This window comes from Lonchura striata, chromosome 2 (genome assembly GCF_050655825.1).
Source record: "Lonchura striata isolate lonStrDom1 chromosome 2, ASM5065582v1, whole genome shotgun sequence".
NCBI lineage: Eukaryota > Metazoa > Chordata > Aves > Passeriformes > Estrildidae > Lonchura > Lonchura striata.
In genome coordinates, this window is record NC_140704.1 from 137,492,304 (window position 1) to 137,512,607 (window position 20,304).

Sequence of the window (20,304 nt, forward strand, 5' to 3'; positions counted from 1 at the left end):
AAGTCTGCTTTCCACTGTCAAAAATTATAGTAACTATCATATGTTTAATGTGTATGTCTTAAAATAGGCAGCACTTTCTGTGCCTGTTTGGCCCGTGGGTTGCAGAATCCAGGTTATGTTTTTTCTACATACGGGACAGCCAACTTGCTGTGCAGGTGATTTTGTGCTGGCCTTGTTTCTCTCTGTGTTGTTTTTGGCTGGGGTCAAGTTAATTTTCTTTACAGTGGCTAATGTGGGGTTATGTTTTGGATTTGTGCCAGAAACAGAATTGATAATTCAAGGATATTTTCACTATCAATGAGCAATGCTCACACAGCATCAAGGCCTTTTCTGTTTCTCATCCCATCCCATCAGCAAGAGGGTTGGGTGTGCACAAGGAGATGGGATGGGACACAGCCAGGACAGTTTACCTCAGCTAACCCCAGGAATACCCTGGACCATATGCTCATGCTCAGCATGTAAAACTGGGGGAAGAAGCAGGGGGAACATACACAGTGCTTTCCTGTGGATGCCTGAACACCTGCCTGACAATAGGGAGTGAATTTCTTGTTTTGCTTTGCTTGTGGGCATGGCTTTTGCTTTACTATGTAAACTGTCTTTATCCAAACCTAAGAGTTTTCTAACTTTTACCCTTCTGATTCTCTTCCCCGCCTAACTAGGGAGGGGGGAAACTGAGCAAAGGTCTGTGTTGTATTTAGCTGCCAGCTGGGATTAAACCATAACACTCTCTTAAATTTTTCCCAGTGGCAGCTGCTTAAAAAGAAGAGCTATTACATATGAAAGTACAACTTTAAACAACATTCCAGTTCTCTAAATCAAAATTTGCCTAGACGTGGTAGCAGAAATATGCTTCTGAAAGTACTACAACCTCTGAAACTGCAAATTAGATAAATTGAGCAAAAGAGTTGTTTGGTTTTTTTTTTTAATAGGAATCCTATTCAACAAAAAGCAAAGTATTAGTTACATTGGGAAAAACCTAATTTTCTGTTAAAAGTGTTTTCTTATATTAATGCATTATGGTTTTTCTCTTGTGATCTCACTTCATGAGCCTTCAGGTGATGGGTTTGTGTCTCTCCATAAAGCCAGAACACAAACTATTACTGTAGGTGAGTTCACAAGTATGGTGCATAGGTTTGCCTTTTTTCCTTGTTTCTCAACAAGGGAAATAGCTGAACCCACCAAAAAAAGCTTGGTGGTACAGTTGGCAGGGACAAAATATATAAAGTTCTTTAAAGATAGTGACATGGAGATGTAGCAGCAGCTCCAAAATAGTGAGTGCTCTGAATCAGCATATTTCTGTACTGACCCTTCCAGATAAGAAAAATTAAAAAAATAAAATTCAGCATCTACTCTCAGATGCAGAAATCACTGCATTGCCAAGCACAACAGAGATCTTCCTAACATATAGAATTAGTAAATTAGGATTCATTTCTTGGGACCCAATGGAGCAGGAGTTTAAAAAAAATGTTCTAAAACACCATTGTTCATTTCTTTGACTTTATTAGGTAGCTGATACCTTCTAAAGATAAACATTAAAAAATACTATCCCAAAACAAAATCCCAATACTTTTAAAAATATACAGAGCTGTTGCCACATTATAATTGTAGGGTTTTTTTTTATTATTATTACTTCATTTTCTAAAAAGACTTCCAATTTTTACAGCAAAAATATCTTCAAAGATAAATTTCAATGACTATTTTATGTATAAAACCAAGTATAATGTTTATTGGTTACTGTTTCATGTTGGCTCTTGAGAAGTTGATTGTGGATTGATGGCTGGACCCAGAAGAAACTGCTGGTGGGGAGCAGCAAGGTCATTTTCATTTGCTTTTATCTACAGAGAAGAAAAAGACAATACAATATCATCTTTCAAAAGAAAATCTCTTCTTTGCAATTTGTCACTCAGAGGTAATAATGCAGAAGGAGTGCTAGGAGCTAGATTATTGCTTCCTCACTCTACTGAAGCTTTAGCCTTTAGTCCTCTCTATTAGAAAAGCTTTTCCCTTAGGCCAGAGGAAAACAAATAGGATACTGCGCTCTATTGCTGCTACTGATGCCCTGGATGAGGTTCACTGTAAGGTAGCTTTAAAAAATGATATTATGAAATGTGGAAAAGTTAATTTCACCCTCCTACCATAGCAGGTTTGTTCCTGTCCCATCATCTGAGGTACAAACTGGGGCTTTCTGTTCATCTGTTGGGAAATCATCTCTCAAACTAGCTGATCTTATTGTTGGTACACATTTGCACCCAAAACTTCAGCTTGGATTTTGGCATGCTTCCTGTCACTCACTGTTCCCCCAACCCATATTAATCAACTCCTCTGCTGTAGCAGACAACATTTCAGTGCAGTTGGCACACAGCAGCAGCATGGCTCGACTGTGCTTGCTGAAGGACTTGTCTAGCTTTTACCTTTTCCTGAAGCATTTCCTCTGCTTGTGAAACAGTTGGATAGTGAGGTGCTGTTGTTAGTCTTTGCTCCCAGCTGCCTCACCCCACTCATATGCTGCACTGCATGGATCTTTGCTTGGTTCTCCTAAGAGACACTTCAACTCACCAAGGCAACAGAAAACTAACAAAGCTAATTCATTTCTGCTCACAGAAAGATCTGCCCAAGACCAGGGCATGCACATGGACTGTCAATAACCAAGTTACCACACTATGAACACTGGAGAGGAGGGAAGGGGAGATGCTGGGTTACTCCTGTTAGTAGTGATGAGGTCACACTAATTCAAACACTGCTGGCACTGCTTGCAGCACCTTTATTTGTGGAATAACAGAATGGTGTGGGTTGGAAGGAAGCTTAAAGGTCATCTAGTTCCAGCCCCTCTGCCACGGACAGGGATGCCTTCCATAAAACCAGGCTGCTCAGATCCACATCCAACTTGGCCTTTAACACTTTCAGAGATAGGACACCCACAAATTCTCTGGATAACCAGTTCCTTACCAACTTCACAGTAAAGAATTTATTCTTAATATCTAATCTAAACCTACTCTCTCTTTCAGTGTAATTCCATTCTACCTTCTCCAGCTATTCCATGCTCTTGTAAAGAAAAAAAAAAAAAATTCCTCTCCAGGCTCCCTTATAGGCTTTCTTGAGGCACTGAAAGGCTGCTTTAAGGTCTTCCTGGAGCCTTCTCTTTTTGTGAAAGCAGCTTTTTTGCAAAACAAATCTGTCAGCTCAACCGAAACAGCACATTTGTTGGGGGGTTATTGTCTGTAACACAGGGACACTAACAAATTTGATTTTTCACATCAAGCTGTTTGTAAATTAGCGAGTCAGTCATGCTTCATTTTATAGTCCTGTTGCTAACTGAACTTGGGTTTTGTATAGGCCTTCATATCCATGTCTCAGTCTAATAGCTAAGCTTCATCAGTTTCTTTCAACTGAACTTTTAAAATAAGTTTCCAATCCAAACGAGGTTCTCCCTGCTTGGGATGCCAGAACTTTTTGTTGAATTTACAGATACCAAGACAACTCTGCTTCTGAAATGGCTTATTTCAGACAAGCCTGTCACCAGACAGACAGCCTGCTACCCTTTTTTTTTTTTTTTTCCTTTTTTGACATTTCAGAGAACAATTAAGTAGTCTTTACCAAGCAAAAGACATGGTTACCTGCAACAGCCAAAACTGGGGCATGAGCCTGTTACTTTTGTGTGACTGGTGTTCCTGAGACCATGCCTGTATATGGTGCTCTCTTGACAGGAACTGGTTGACATACCTGCAATAAAATATTTTAAATCTTTCACTATTTTGTCTTCTCTTGCAATTGCTAAGTAAGCAATTGAAATAGAAGTCCTATGATAAACTGTATTTCTATGAAATACATCCCAATAGTTTCATCTAACTTCTCTCTGGAAAAGATCTCTTGTGCTGGGATTAAACTGTTCAGATCTCAGCTTTCATCAAGAGTTGGGTGACTAAATCTGCTCAACACTGTAACAATCTAATTCTATAACAATTTTTTAAAGGAAGAACAACATGTTCTGCTTCATTTTATGGATTGTTCTCTTTGTTAGAGTATTCACATTTTCCAGCGATGTTTTCAATACATCAGGTAAGAGAGGTAAATAAATATCAATGAAATAAAGCAAATTCTCTCTTGTGGAGATATCTATCACTCACTATTCCAGTTGCTGGCTGCAGGAGGCTGAGCTGGTTGAAAAATCACTTCTGAAGACATGCTGCAATTGATATTTGGGTTAAGGGAAAATTCTCTCTAGCTTTGATGGGAAATAGAAACTACTATATTCATGGAAGTCTTTTAGAATTCTGTAATTATAAAATTTCTTATAAATTTCAGCTTAGTTTAATTTTGATACTGTATTGTGTGTATGAACTTGCAGGCAGTTCACTACATCCTGTGAAACTGTTGTCTTTGGAGGAAAGCATCATTCAGCCACTTTTACATCCCTTCTCAGTCCATCAAGACAACAGCAGAAAGAAATATACAGAATTATTTTGAGGGAATTTCACTAGGCCTTGTTTTACATGGATTCAGCTTTTAGATCCTGCAGTGAATCCCATTGATTCAGGTGGTGATTTTAAAATGTACTTACTCAGTGTGCTTTCGAAAATCCTATTCACAGTACACTAAGGATGCAAAAGCATCATGGATGCTTGCATAATAAATAGGCACTGAAAATCCAATCTTTATGTATTTGAAATATTTCTCTTTAAAAAATAGAAGAGAACAAAAGCTTAAACAGAGCTATCTTGCTTGGCCCTGCAGTACCCTTTGCAGATGTTCTGTGTTAACACATTCTTGCTGGAATACAGCAAAATATTCAACACTCCTCAGGGTTTAGCTCAAAATATCCAATCCATGAAAGAATTAGAAAATTTTTTATTTCTTCCTTGGTGCAATATTTCTTCCTGCGTGCAATATTTCTTCCTGCATATGAAATCTGTACTTTCTGATTTTCAGTGAAATCAGTGATGAAATGTAGCAGTTAGATTACTCAGAAGCAAAACTTTGTCCACTTTTATTGCAAGTAGGACAAGTTTATTTTTAAAAGTACTCAGGCTTAATTCACAAGCTGGACAGACTACTGTAAGAGCAGGAACTAGTCCATGATATTTTTCTGTAAGATAAAGAGCAATAAAATTTGAATCCTTACTTTCCTTTCCTCCCACCTTGGCATATTTTGATTAGTAAGGAAAATTACCAATGAATCCCCAAACTTCTTTTCCCAAGAGCTAGTTATCCTCATGTTGTATAAGGCATTACAGAGATTTATTAGTTTAATTAACCTGTTCCCGCTGCCTGACTCGTTTGTAGACATATGGAGGGAATGGTGGACGGGAGACATATTTGCCTTCTCCTGCTGTGACATTGAAAACTCCACCTTCATAAACCACTTTGCCTCTTGAAACTGTCACGACTGGAACTCCATGGCAGACCATTCCTTCAAATATATTGAAGTTATTTGCCTGGTGATGTGTCTTTGCAGATATTGTCCTGTGTTTGCAAAACAACACAAAAAAATTACTATGATTCTTGCATTTGACTTCATTATAAAATTTTGATAAATTGATATAGCAACATTATTTAACTACAGTCCTGTACAGTATATCATAGAGCAGCTGTAAAAATAGAATAGTGCAATAACATTTCATTGAACAGTAATTGCATTTCAAAAGAATGAAGAGGGAGTCAAAAGGACAGAACTCAGCAGCCTTTAAATGTAAAATTTTCCACTACTAAAGAGATTAGTGGAAAAAAAATCAGGTTGTAATATTTTCTTTGGATAACATGATTTTATTTTGCCTTGTCAAGCAAATATCTATGCACAATTCAATCAGAAAATGCTCTGACCTTTTATTTGGAATGACTTGCAATTTCAAGTTTGAAAAGCATGGCTGCAATGTTTCACAGATTAAGTCTCACAAATAACATTTCATTGGAAAGTCAGTAGATGATAATGATTTTTGGTAACACTTAGTGTGAGCTCGATTGATTTAATGACTGACAGCCCAAATATCTTAAGGTTGCTAAATAATAATGACATCACACTTCTACATACCTTTCCTCCAAGGGTATTAAGTAAATTAGAACTTCAGACTTCAGTACTCATTTGAATGATTGTATTATTGCTTTTTGTACATATAGACCTAATTCTACATGATTTCCATTTTTCTAGACAATTTTTCCAACCCCAACTGGCTACTTTAAAGGCAGAGCCAATGCTAGAGCTGACATTACTATCTGGAAGTCCAGGCCGTGTATACTTCCTTTATTGTCTATTTTCCCTACTAAGCCACTTACTATATACTGCCATAACAGACTTTGAATTTCAGTAAATTATTTTATTAACTTCCTAGCTACAGATTATATATATTATTTAAATAGTTTATGTTTTTATTGTCATGTATAGTTTCTGAAAATAAAGAAGCGTCATGCTTTTGGCTACAAGTCAGGCTTTTTCCAGGATGGGTGCTCACACAATCAAAAATCTATCATGCATATACTATAATGCACATACATGCATTCATATTATTCCAGAGACTACATCTGTCTGCAAAGGAATTATCAAAGTCAAAAGAAAAATGGAATATTAATAGATTAAAATATTTATCAAGCTGGAGAATTTTTTTAAACTTTAGTCAATCCATATCAAAATGAAAAATCCACAAAAACCTGTATATTACTTGAAGTATAGCAATTTTCAAAAACAGTAATACTAAATATTCAAAATTATTACTTATAAAGAAGAAAAAAGAATTCATGGAGTGATTCTGAGTTTCCTTTCATATCATTAGGTTGAACTAAGACCAATTGGTTCTGCTAAGGGCTACATTTAAATAATGTGGTAACTGACATTTCAATGGCTAATACGTAAATACCATCTATGACCAGTCTACCCATAGGAGTAAAAACTTTACCTTTTACAACACACCTTGGACAGAAAATTTATGCATGCCTGCTCCCCAATATCAGCATCACCTTGCAGGTTCACGTTGGGAAAATTCAAACCTCTCTTGTTTTTACTGGTCCTATCAAATGCTGTTGAAAAATTTACCCATGGCTGTTATAATAGCCCTATTAGGAGTTTCTGAACATATTCCTCTAGCTTATTACATTACCCTTATGGGTCCAATTGCTAGAACAGTAAGTAAGAACAACTGCAATATAATAATCTTTAGCATTCTCTGCATATATATCCTATCAACTTGCACAATAGCACCAGGACATGAAGAGAAAAATGGAGAGGGTAATTTGAGGAAACACAAAAAAATAAACAAGATCCTTCATCAACATGTGAGCTGTTTAAATGTGCTAGAACAGGATCACTAGAGGTAACTATGTCTCAGAGGTATGTCCTTCATTTAAAGATACAAAATGAATGGAAGCTGGCACATTTTAAAGTAATATCAATTTGTACAGCTAAACCTTGCAAGAGGACAAAACACATTTCCAGAGCTTGCCTCAGCAAGAAACCTCAATAGAATTCATTTGCAGTTCTTCTGTTGAAACAAGCTGTTGATCACACTGCCCTTTCTGAAGGTGAAGTGCATTTCCCCTGATGGAAATCACCAAGATTTGCCTGTGACTTAACCCTTTGACATCATCAATGTCAGTAAAAGTTTCAGGTAGCAAGCAAACAAGCAAATAGAATTAGATGTTTGGGTCTGAAGCTCACAATTCAGCAACCTTATGCAAGAATGTTTACAGCTGTATCACCAATTTCAGTAGAAGTCAGTTAGCAAAGTTCTGATGTTTATTCCCAGCTAGCAGCAAAAGCAGTTGTAACCCAGTAATAATCTAAGAAACTAGGACTACCACCATGGTAGAGTACAACTTAACAGCTGTCTCCAGCATCCTAAGTGATACCTGACATAAGGGGTTACTCAGCATGAAAACAGGTTCTGAGTCCAGGTTTCAAAAATTTACACTGTATTTTTACAATAAGACTTGTAAAATTATCTAATTCTGGTTATAAATTGCAGTGGCTCTTGTTTCAAACAACCCTTTCTCAATGGAGGCTGAGATCAGAACAATTGTTTCAACATTTAAAAGAACATTCTCCTCTACAAAGAAGATACTCTTAAGACATCAAATCCTAGATTGTTCTTACTCACATCAGTGTTTCCATGCAGTTCACTTCAGCTGCTTTTGATACCTCTGGTTTACATAGCAATTTGAAGCTATTAATATATACATTGCCATTCCTCTAGTACCAAAGAGGAAGACATGCTTCTGAAATTGTCTTTTTCACCACCATAATTTTGTCCAACTAATTTAGAGTCAAAGTGTAATTTAGTCTAAGAACAACTGACAGATTTGCTCTAACTGTGTGAGGATTCAGTGACTAGTAGTACTGTATTTATTTATGCTCTATGTGAGAAAGGACTTCACAGCCACTCCTAGAGTATTGTAACTGAATAAACTACAGACTGCAGCTTGAAACTTGAAAAAGAGCAGCAGCTCAGACTCGTGCAGCAATAGGTAGGGTTAAATTCAAGACTATACAGGTAATCAGCTCAAGTTATGAGTTAAAACTTTGTTAAGGAGTTAGAGGGACCAGTTTTAATATCAACAAGCATGTCTATGCTTCAGAGACTGAAACAGTGAACAGTAAGTTACAGTTGGGCAGGAGGGGGACATGGATGAAGGGAAACCATTAGATATTAGACTGATCTCATACCTTTCATAACGCATAGGACATGAAGCTACATCAGCTCTAGAACCAAAACTTTGACTATCATAAATTTTGAAGGTCACATAAGCAAGCAAACTAAGAATTTAACTACATTCAATGGAAATGGCTACATACCTCACCCAGATTTCTTTAAAAAGTTCAGAGACAGGAATATGAAGGAATGCTGTAGATGACAACCCTCAGGCAAGAATAGCCTGTTCAACGTTTCAGTAAAGGGAGGACACCTATTTTATAATCAATTAATTACCTAATTTAAAACATAGTAATAAAGTCTGTAATTGAAAGCAGCTGGTTGTTGACAACTGCCAAAGAAAACCAGTTTATGTAGGAGTGAGTATTTGAGCTGTAAGTAACCTCTCTCAATGCTTATAGTGCAGTATCTCTGAGCTTTTAAGAGCTGGGGGCAGGTGAGAAATGCCACTTTGCTGGGGATAGTATCAGCGTTTGTGAGTTGCCTCTTCTCACCATTTACAGATGCCTTTGAACTCTACGTATAGTTAACCCCCTTTTCTAAAATCTAGAAAAAAAATAAGTCTTTCACCTTTCTGTGATTTCTGAGTCACCACTCATTTATATGATAATTAAGAGTTTTATTAAAAAGAAAAGCAAAGAACAGGAAAAAGAAAATAGAGGAAATATAAGAAAGTCTTAAAATCTGTATGTAAAAATGCTAGCTATAAGCCTATAATGTGGATTAGAAACCTCATGGCCTACTTTATATTGAGGAATTGCAGTAACTGCATGTGTAAAAATATGCAGGCAGCTATTCGTAAATTTGTGCTCCTAGCCTCTTAAAAAATATCTTCAATAAAATTACTTTTGAGTAGTCATATGCATTGAGAAGATTTGTAGATAAAAAGAGGCAGGAAGTTGATGTTTGGGAACTTCAGATGAAAGTGACTTATCTGAAGAAATGGGACATTTATTTCATGTAATCATGTCTCCTAAAATTAATCATTTTAAGGGGGGTAGACAATGGCAACAAAATATCTTTTTTATTATGGTAAGTAGCTCATTTGTTAACATATTATCCAGTCTGGTCCTACCAATTGTTCCAAGCTTCCAAGAATGGAAGTGAACATTTGTGAAAAACTGTGGGCAGAAAAGAAGCAGTAATGATAAAATAGCTTGCAGAAAAGCATACAAAAAGAGAACGCAAATTAGTCTATTCAATGACTAGAGAATATCTTTACAAGTGAGAAGTGTTTACAAGGGAAAAAAGTCAAAATTATGTAAGGAGAAAAAAAGAATTATTTAATTTTTTGGGTTACATTTCTGAGATTCGCTTCTCTGAAGAGAAGTGATATTTTAGAGACTGCAAATCACTAGGGAAACAAACATCAAGCACTCTCAGAGAGGCTTATCTTGTTACAGGTCACAGAACCAGTGTCACAGAGGTTGGAAATCATCTCTGGAGATCATCTATTCCAAGCCCTCTGTTCTGATCAGGGTCAGTCAAAGTAGGGTTTTCAGGGCTATGTTAGATTGGGTTTTAAGTGCCTCCAAAGAGGGAGATCCACAGTCTCTATGGACAATCTGTGCCAGTGTTTGATCACTATCACAGGAAAACAGTATTATTTATCATGCTGAAATAGAATTTCCTATATTTTAATTTGTGCCTATTGTTTCAATAGCTCAATTTTCTTAATTTGAGATAAGATGTCTTTAGCAGGATTCTGGTGAATTAGTGTACATTCATGCATGCACACTGCTTTCACTTGTGCAGAAGAACATGGGGCTATTGAAAATGCCAGAACATACTTGTCCTATACATAGATATTTGTATGCCACATTATTTCATTTTGTCTCATTGTGATTAGATGCAGTCATCCATATATTCAGTATTCAAAATTATGCTCATTCATCAAAAGAGTAAGACAGTTACAGCATTATTTATTCTAATCCTCTGCTAACATCTTGGTTTCTTCCTCTCTTATGTTACTAAAAATTACAGGCAGTTATTACTTGGCAGAGTGCTTAAACATTTAACGTCCCCACTTAAGCCTCTGAGGCTGAATACTTGACTACAAATGAGACTGACATAGGCTACAGATTTTGGTCCTAAGAAATACAAAAGATCTAGCCATGAACATTTCTGCATGGAAACAAAGGCACTGAGGGAACATAAGCCAGAGACTGGGGAACTCCAGCATTTTGCTGATTCACATCCAGTCACTGTTTCCCTTAAAATGAAAAAATACTAGAAACAAACTAGAAAACACATCTTCCTCTGTCATTTCAGGCAGGTAGATTACAGAGTGACCTGTCTTTTTCCTCCCTCCTGTCCCCCCTAAAGGTTTCCCACACCTCCTGCAGGTCAGGGGCCCCACTCTGGCAGCTGTACTGGGGCTGCAGCCACCACTGCCCTGCTCAGGGCTTGAGCCCAGCTCCACCAGCACATGTGGGGCACATGCTGGGCCTGCCAAAGTGGACCACTCCAGCAAAGCACAAAGAGGATGGTGCTACCTGCACAGCCCGCTCTGCCTTTGCAATCAGAAGTATCTAACTTATCTATATTTAATGAGGGAAAAACCCTGGGGAGTGTGGCTTCCCAATTTGCATGTTGTTATAATGAAGTGGCTGGACTTAGAAAGTTAAACTCTATTTGAGACAGGTTTTTTATCCTTATGGGTGTTTGATCTTGCCTTTGGGACCTGATCCAGAGTTTACTTGCAAGGCTCCGACAGGCTCCAGTGAATTAATTGAGCTCTAATATCTGCTGGGAGCTGGATGTCTCTTTACAAGATCTTTAGGACCTTCTGCCCCTACTTTACAAGGGATGCTCAGCTCTTTTCATTGCCTGAATTTGGTACTGCAGTATTTAGATTCCTTGCTGAGCATTTCTGAACGAAACCCTAGAGATTTTATACTCTTGCTTGCTTTCAACAGCTAAAGGCATCAGCTATAGAGGACACTTACTTGCTGACAGGTGAAATTCCCTTTCCCTTACTTTGCTTTTGCCTCCTGAAAAAGCCTTTACATTTGCTTTTGTCTCACAGACTTGGGGCTTTTATATTATTTGTGTGCAGCCACAAAAGGAGTCAGTGAACAATCTTGATCAAAGCACAGATTAAAATAAGATGGTACAGTGAGTACACGTTTGCTGCCTACATGCATTTTCCCAAGGAGCTTTCACAGAACAATCTGTATGCACAGATGCTGAGGGTGTTGAGGGCTGCAATATGATGTTTGGTAGCACATGGCTTGCAATAAACCAACCGATCCCTTTTGTATTTTTGTGGTTTTTAATGAATGGAATAAGTATAAGGAATCTAACAAAAACACCTGCTTTAGCAAGACACACAACCCATCTTTTGCAAAGCAGTTTCTAACCAATTTGTACATTTAATGTTTCTTCCCAATAATGCTTGCTATCATGCAGACCTGCTAAGATCAATATTCAGATGCTTTTAAACACAGTAGCAAATGTCATATTTGTTGATATAGTATTTTCTGCACAAATTACCAGAAATGCTACAGAAATAGGCCAGTCAATGAAGCTGACACTTGAAAGCTTCAGCTAGAGCAGCAGAGTGCTGGAAGCAGAACGTTAAATTGCAATTGTTCCCAGTTTGCAGAGCCATCACATTGAATTCACTAGGGTTTTGTAACCTAGAAAGGGAAAATCCTGAGTGCTCAGATAGCACCTGACGTTATTGTGCAATGATGTGGGTGGGCAAATGCAGCTGATTTTGTGGGGATACAAGTTTTTGTATTAAAGAGCTGCACTACCTTTCTAAATGACTCTAGAATCTTCTGTATAGACTTCCTCTGACAGGTAGTGATAAGACCAATTCCTCACAGCAATACTTCAGCAATTTTCTAACTCATTAGGGTGGTATCAATCAGAATTTTAAGACTACAGCAAAACAACCTCAAACCAGAACTGGAAAATTGCACTTCCCTCTTGCAAAACTTATAGTTGCAAACAAGATAAAAAGTCATGAACAAAAGAGGAAGAACTTAGCAAGAAAGAGGAACAAGCCTCTGTGGAACTGAAAATCACTCCCCAGAATCAACGAAGCATAGGAATGCTTTGTGTAACATCTTAAATGGCTTTGTGTAACAACTTAAATGGCTGAAATGCATTAGCCAGATCACTTTTTTCTGCTGGACTGTTTATGCCCTCTTCAGGATTTGTAGTGAAATTAATAGACAAGTTCCAGTGAGATTTATTTATACTTTCTCATATAGTTCACAAAATTGTACCTGCAGAGAGCATGTTCCCAGCAAACCCAAATGGATTAACAATCGGAACAGTACCAGATCAGGAAGAAAAATATTGGCTGCACTTAAAATAAGTTTGCTCAATAAGAAAATACAGTTTAAATGTTTAAAAAATGTTTAAAGAAAAACTGCACCTTCACAGTCGAAGAGGGTGAAAAGGCAATTAGAGCACTCAGGAGAGAGTGAATGAAACCAGAAGAAATGTTTGAGAAGCGAAAAAAAAAAAAAAATTACAAGAGATGACAAAGCACCTTGAGAACATTGTCAGAACTATGCTATCCCTCTAGATTCATTTGTCCCCAGGCAGAGCAGAAGAGAGCTCAGAAAACAATTCTTCAGGTTTTTTTAAAATCAGAGTTCATAGCTACACTGTCCTGAAATAGCTCAGTGCTGGTATCTCAAAATATGCCTGCTCAACATGCCAGAAGGCATAATGCACATAAAAATCTCCCTGACCCAGCACTGGGCAAGCCTCTATATTTATTTGGGTTGTTGACACTCCTGAAACTTCTTTTGCTGGTGCTATAACTTTTTTTGTGGGACTTCTGAATAGCAACTTCCATATCCTCAAAAGTTGTAGCTTAAAACGCCAGAAGACTTCACACTTTCACACATTTTTGGTATTCATTAATATACTGAAATGAGTAAAAATTCCATATCAAAAATCAAAAACCAAGAAGATTGGTCAAAAGACTTTTGTTTGTGTAAGGTAAAGCTAGGACTGGGGAGAGGGTGTGGAACATATTATCTATTTGGCTACCAAAATCAGATATGTCCAGTTAGGTTTCAGAACTTTCCTACACCAGGAACAGAGTATTCAACTTTTTTCTTCTCAAAAATCAAAGGGTGAAAGCACAGTTGTATGGTCACACTGCTCACTAGAGCTGATCCCATGAAGAAAACCACCAGCCCAGAACACCTCCTGACCTGCTGCTGCTGTGTGCACGGGTGGTCAGAGGTAGGGCTTGGCTGCTGGAGTTCCTGCAGACCTGAGTTACCCTGCACTGGGACAGTGGAGATGCACTCACAGAGCTCGTAGGCACCCAGCTGAGAGACAACTCCCCAGGAGACCTGGCTCTGTGACAGACAGCCCTCAGACCATTTCCAGGCAGTTTAATCAAGACCAGGATGGGCACAAGAGCCACAACAAGACTTAAAGACATAATTCCTGAAATATTTATAGAGTCCTGACTGTGGAGTTGGCTGATGGTGTGAGGACAGGAATCAGCTGTAATGGCCAGTACGCTGTGTGAGTTGAGGCTCCTAGAAAGACACATCGTGCCCTTTCTAGCAAAAATATACCATGTGTCAAGTCATGCAGGGTGAGACACCAGGACACTGCTTGTGCATCTGTCGGTGCAACAAGTTCTATTCTAGCAGAATTACTGTGCACACAATCAGAAAACTCCTTAAAAAAAGCATAAGCATGAAAAGATTGAGCTTCAGAAGTAAGTTCAAACCACCTTTGAACAGGTTTTAAGTTGCTCTAAGTTCAAAACACAAGTTTGTCACAGGTCATGCTGCAGCAGGCTCCTCTATGTCCTTTGCAGTGAAGGAATTCAAACACACTCCAGCACTAAAAAGAGTTGCTCTAAAATCCCAAAGGAGTTATTTTTACTCTCAGGATACCAAACCCTCGTTGCATAATGTGAAGAGTTTTTAATTTTTGCACTTGCTCAGCAATCAGAGAGAATGCTTTTTAATCCATCTAGAGATCAAAGATCTCTCCTTACATACACTATTGTGGGAGACAAAACCCTTTAATTAATTCACACAAGTGCTATATAAAACCACCATAACCTCAGCTAAAGGCTTATTGTTGTACAAAGGCTTTGTGATGCTTTTTTCCTGCAGAAAGGCTGGAAGCAGGGGAGGTGGGGGGAGGTGGTGGAGGGGGTGAGTGGGGAGAACAACTTCCCATGCATACCTTGTAGCTTTAGGATCCCAAACTACAATGTCAGCATCAGAGCCCACAGCAATTCTTCCCTTCTTTGGGTAAAGGTTAAAAATTTTTGCTGCATTTGTGCTGGTAACAGCTACAAATCTGTTTTCATCCATTTTTCCACTGTGCTGTAAAACAGTACACAAAAGCAAACATTACTTTTTTAAACAAGGAATAAAAAAATGTTCTTCTAGTTGAAAAATTAGGATGAGTGACAGCCATAATTTTTTTTAAACGTGATACAGAAGAATTTAGAAGCAAAATTAACTATTTGTTTCAGATGTCCATAATGCAATGTACTTTCATGAAATGCAGTAACTTTATCTTATTTTATCACACAGCAAAGAGAAAAACAAGACAACTTTAAACCAAACAGATCCAGCCTCAGGTCAACTGAAATCAAATGTTTTAGCTGGCTTTAAATTTGTAGTCCTGCTCAGCAATTTCCTCAGGAAATGTAACATTTCTCAAGTATTTTAATTTTGAAAATGATGACATAGTATCAAGGGGAACCTAGAAGGTGATAATGTCAAGGCAAGGTACAATGTGTAATACAGGAAAACTGATTTGCATATTTCTTTAGCAATGTCACAATGTATAGCAATGATCAGCAAATGCTGCAATCAAATAGCATAAAAACCAGTTTTGCTCATGTGACATTTCATCAAAATAGCAAGTAACAATGGATATACATGTGTCCTGAGACTGTCCACTGTAACTAATTTTATCCAGCTTCCATGACTGTTGTTTGTTTGGAAAGCCACCTACCCTGGCAGTAATATTGTGCACAGGTCAGTCTGGGAATCAGACTATCTTAAAAATATGTTTATGATGTCCTGTGAGCAGTCATCTGAGAAGAAAAGTATAATGAAAATGGTGAACACTGCTATTCTAAGTAATGCTGAGTGGGAAGGGAGGGAAGCTGTTATAATAGACTCACACAGCTGTATAATATTTTACAAATGAAAAAAGGGAGGATCTTATCAGTTGAAGAACTTTTAAAAAAATTATCTTGCCCAACAGGATGCACTGTTCAAAAGCAGCACTGATGAACACATTCATGTCTCAGTTTCATATGAACCATATCTAGATTTCTGTTTACACCATCAGAGATTTCACTAGAACTGTACCAGAGGCAAGTATAAGCACAAGTGTGTGTTTTGTACATACCAACTGGAGCTGAATCCCAAATACAGATAAACAAGAGCTATCATGAACCACATTCTTACCAAGGGTGTGAGGTAGGTAATTCTACTGTGACAAATGAATATGCTTCACAGCTCATTATCAATGTGACTTCACTACTGCAAGAGAACTTCAATAGAACTAGAGCTTCCAGAACATAACAGATTTGCATTAGCCAGAACAATCATAACACCTAATATTCAGCAGCTTCCTCGAGAGATTTCCTTAACTACCCACTCATCAGACATTGTCTGAAAAGCACTGCCCTTCTGACACTACCTTATGTTGGTATGAGAATCTGAAGTCAGTGCAACTTGAAGCTGCTCATTTCAATTTATCACATTAGAGAAGCATTTCTTAAAACATAAATTAGAAGTTGACAGGCACACCACTGTGCAAATTCCTCCAATGGCTAAGTTGGAGAGAGATCAAAAAGGAAAAAATACACAGCTGATAGAGATGAAACTGTAGGCACCTCTTTTATTTTCTTTTCACAAGCTGAAAAAATGCTTCAAGGGAATATACTTGCAGTACTACTGAAACAACAGCAATCCCTTACTGCTAAAAAACAGAAATGCTTCTTTAGTGAAATACTTTAAACACTAAGAATCTTCTTCCATGAGTATAAAGTGAGAGCTAATAAGGACTGTTATAGTTTTAAATTGAATAAGTTATCTTATGATAAACACACTTGATAAAACTGAAGAGTTAATACCTGCTGAGAGATTATGTTTTGTGGGAGAAATCAGTTACCTCTATGTTTGGACATTTTGATATACTTACAACGCCTTTTTCCCATATGACTGACATCCTATCCTCCACACCATTCACTCCATTAGGGATTTTTGTGAAGTCATCTTTGCCCAGAGCTTTCTGGCTTATGTCAAAGGTGCAATTGTCTGTCCCTGTCACAGATAGGTCACCACTGCAGAGAAACAAAATTCATTATGAATCAGTGCATGTACCAGACACTACCACAGAGGAAAACCTGCTGTAAGGCTGGGTAGATCAAGACATCCATCCTTCAAGAAAAAAACTGATATGCCCTGCCAGACTGTCCTCAGTCCCATCCTCCAAGACTGGCTCCACAGTAACAGCTAGCTGCCCTATGAAGCAGGTTCCTCTTCAGAAACCTCTCAGAAGAAAATAAGCACCAACACTGACTGTTACTCTGAGTATGTCAAAGACATCCCACAAATGGAAGACTGTCCACTTTGCCCAGAGCAAGCAGCTTGGTTTCATCCTCATTTTGGGCAATTTTAGTCTGTGTCACTCCATATGACCTCTGAAATTACTATGGATCTACACAACAGCCGGTGTTCAGGCATACCTTTACAGGCTCTTCTGTCAAATTCAACCTTTTTGTGGAGTTAACATTTACTGGTAATGAAATACCAGCAAATCACACATCTTGTTAAGTGTAGATATCCTAAAGATACTTCTTTTTCTACATCCTTCTGAAGTAGACAATCTGAAGTGAATACCTTGTATCTACCTTCAGAAGTTAGCAGGCTTAGTTTTATGCAGCATTTGAATTTCAAGCAAAATAGGCAGCAGACAACAAGCCCCAGAAAATCTAGTGTGACCTCACCTTTTACACATTTCCCACTGACTTACAGTCAGTCTGTCTTCCTGGTCATGTTACATTTTTTGCTGTGGTATGAGCAAAGCAAAGCTTATTGAATAAAATCATATGTGGACAGAAGAGTTCAAAGAAACAAAATATGAAAAGTGAAATTATTATCATCTGTGATTTCACCCTCCATTTCTCCTTTCTGATAATGTAGCATTCTGTACTTAGAAAATCTCCAGAGCATCAGCCTACTATTATATAATCTTGACAAAATTTGCTGTGCATTTGAGTATCAGTGGTCACTGCTTGTTCATCTGCTTACTTGGCCAGTAAGTTCATGAGGAAACCAGGAGTAGATGGATCTGGTCTCAGTGGGGGTCCCATCACATATGCTGCAGCATGAGCCCAGTCTTTATTCCAGTAGTTGGTGCCATCAGTGCCAAGACTCGCAGCAATAGGCTCCCCATAAACCACCTTTCCTGAAAAATATAAAGCAAAATCATCATCATCAAACAACATAAAAATGCATAACTTGTATTTCCTCTTCTAAGGATCTTTTTGGTGGCAATGAATTGAAATTTGAATGAGTGTTTCAAATTAAACACCTACATATGGAAGGACATAATAAACTAAGCTATAACACAGCATCTTTGTTCTGAATTTTCTGCTAGTGATTTCCCAATATATTTCCTGCTAAGAACATTGCTTGGGCAAGTTTTTTAATTACATTGTTGACAGATATACTATAATGGGTTTTACACATTGTTTACCAGGAATGTGATAGAGATTTCAAAAGGAAAGCAGTCCTCAGTTGCATTAATTATGTTTAAGATTGATATACTTGGTAGTACCTGTTTGGTGCTCTGAAATTACTGACTACATAACAGTGTAAGTTAATATATACAGCATACAGACTTTGCAAAGTGGCACTTTCAATTGTCAGGCTATAATTATGCCAGGAAGAACAATATGGCAGGAGACGTAAACCAGAAAGTATAGAAAGATTTCCCAAATCAAAAACTATAAATAACTTAATTTAAAAATGTATCTCCCAAATTTTAATCTTTTATCCCTTGCTGCACAGTATCCTATTTTCCTCAGAAGAGGAAACACCAACCCAGACTGGCTATTAACCTTTGGACAGAGCTAGCATATTTTAACTACTTTTTTCTCCTGGGAAACATGGACTTGAAACTCATCAGAACAAGATGTTTCACACCCTGAGGGAGTGGTCCACACACTTTACAGTTCTGCAGCTGACAGGTGGAAATGTCTCCAACAGCAATGGTCACTAAAGAACCAGAATGAGCTGGGACCTCCTACACCCACCCAGAGGCCGCTTAGTGCTGGTAAAATGCAGCCTCTGCTGGGTCCCAGCAAGAGCCTTCTCCCTCCCCAGATCCTACAGACAGTGGGTATTTTGCATGGGATGCTAGATTTCACTTCAGGCACAGTTTTAATGGAACCATCACTGCATTGCCCCAGCAAGGCCACAGCTGGTGATTGCTCAGTGATACAACATTGTGACCATTCTCTGACTTTCTGAGTATAAGTCATGAGTGCAGTCATGGTACTGTGGGAAAACAAAAAGCAAAGCTTTGCAGATCTCTCTCTGTACATTAGACTGCTACTGCTGTGAGCTACTGGACTATAACACCTGCACTGGCATAGGTAGCTACTGAGGAGCTCAGTTATTTTCAAAACATGTTTCTCATTGCAGTAGTACCATTCCTGAAATCTTTGGTGCCAGATATGCTAAAAGGCCTCATACAACTTTATCTCTACATGATGTCAAGGTCTGTTTTGGTGTTACTGTATTGTATATATATTCCAAGTAGTACCTAGTACAACTTCATCCACAGACTAAGGACTCCCTATTAGCATTACTAATTTGCTACAACCACCTCAGCATACTCTGACAAGCTCAGTGTGCTTGTCTCATATTGATGCTTTGGCTTGGAGCAGTCTAAGTTCTCAGTCCCACTTATTATATTTTAGATTATTATTATTATATTTTAGATTATATAGATTAATACTTGAGCTCAGTGGGAGACCACCATTTTTTAGACTTGAAAACATGACTTTGGCACTTATTTACTGTTTTTTACATTTTTGGAACTCAAAAGCACTGACTATGAGGCCATGCATGGAAGTCATATGACCACTCATTGATGAGAAGATTTGAATAGATTAGTGTTTTCTTAATTCAGAGCTGAATGATGAAACCTAAGAAGAGACATGGATAAAACCAGGAGAATGGATGAAATCAGGATGAAACCTGATTCACCTTAGTTCAAGGTCTTCCCTGACTCTTTCAGGAACCCTTGGCCTTCCCTAGCCAACTCCAAACATTGTATTTGAGGGTAGGCTGCCTCCAATCTAGATGTATATGGAGAAGGTCTGGTATATATAACCAATCTATCATATTTACCTATTAGTCTTTTGACAGATTTTTCATTATCAAAGCTACCAGAAAGGGGGGTGGGGGGGAAGGGAATTGTGGTTTGTGTCTCTCCTACTGCATTTAAACAAGCTAAAGAAGCTTTCAACCAAAGTAAACCTGAGTATGAAACATTAGGACATAGCTATAAATTATTAAAATTAAATTTACAAGAAAAGAATATTTTTTTTGCTCAATAAATTCTTCAGAGAATTATAGGAAAATTATTTTCTCATCATGGTTTCACCGTATGAAAGTGAAAAGAAGTTTCTAAT

The 20,304-nt window shown here is 37.9% G+C and overlaps 1 protein-coding gene across 2 annotated transcripts in view; it reads right to left on the bottom strand.

Annotated features, from left to right (window-relative positions):
• Window positions 1–1,480: 1,480 nt before the first annotated feature.
• The window catches only part of DPYS (dihydropyrimidinase), a 30,416-nt gene continuing 11,592 nt past the window's right edge, over window positions 1,481–20,304 (bottom strand). The window contains exons 5-10 of one of the 2 annotated variants that reach the window (XM_021546423.4): window positions 17,912–18,068; window positions 16,800–16,941; window positions 14,817–14,959; window positions 5,253–5,460; window positions 3,615–3,720; window positions 1,481–1,835 (exon numbers count right to left, since the gene is read on the bottom strand). In XM_021546423.4, coding sequence (XP_021402098.1) covers window positions 3,646–3,720; window positions 5,253–5,460; window positions 14,817–14,959; window positions 16,800–16,941; window positions 17,912–18,068 — 725 coding nt within the window. In that variant the 3' untranslated portion in view covers window positions 1,481–1,835; window positions 3,615–3,645. The remainder of the gene's footprint in view (window positions 1,836–3,614; window positions 3,721–5,252; window positions 5,461–14,816; window positions 14,960–16,799; window positions 16,942–17,911; window positions 18,069–20,304) is intronic. The other variant, XM_077782525.2, reaches the window with a different exon arrangement.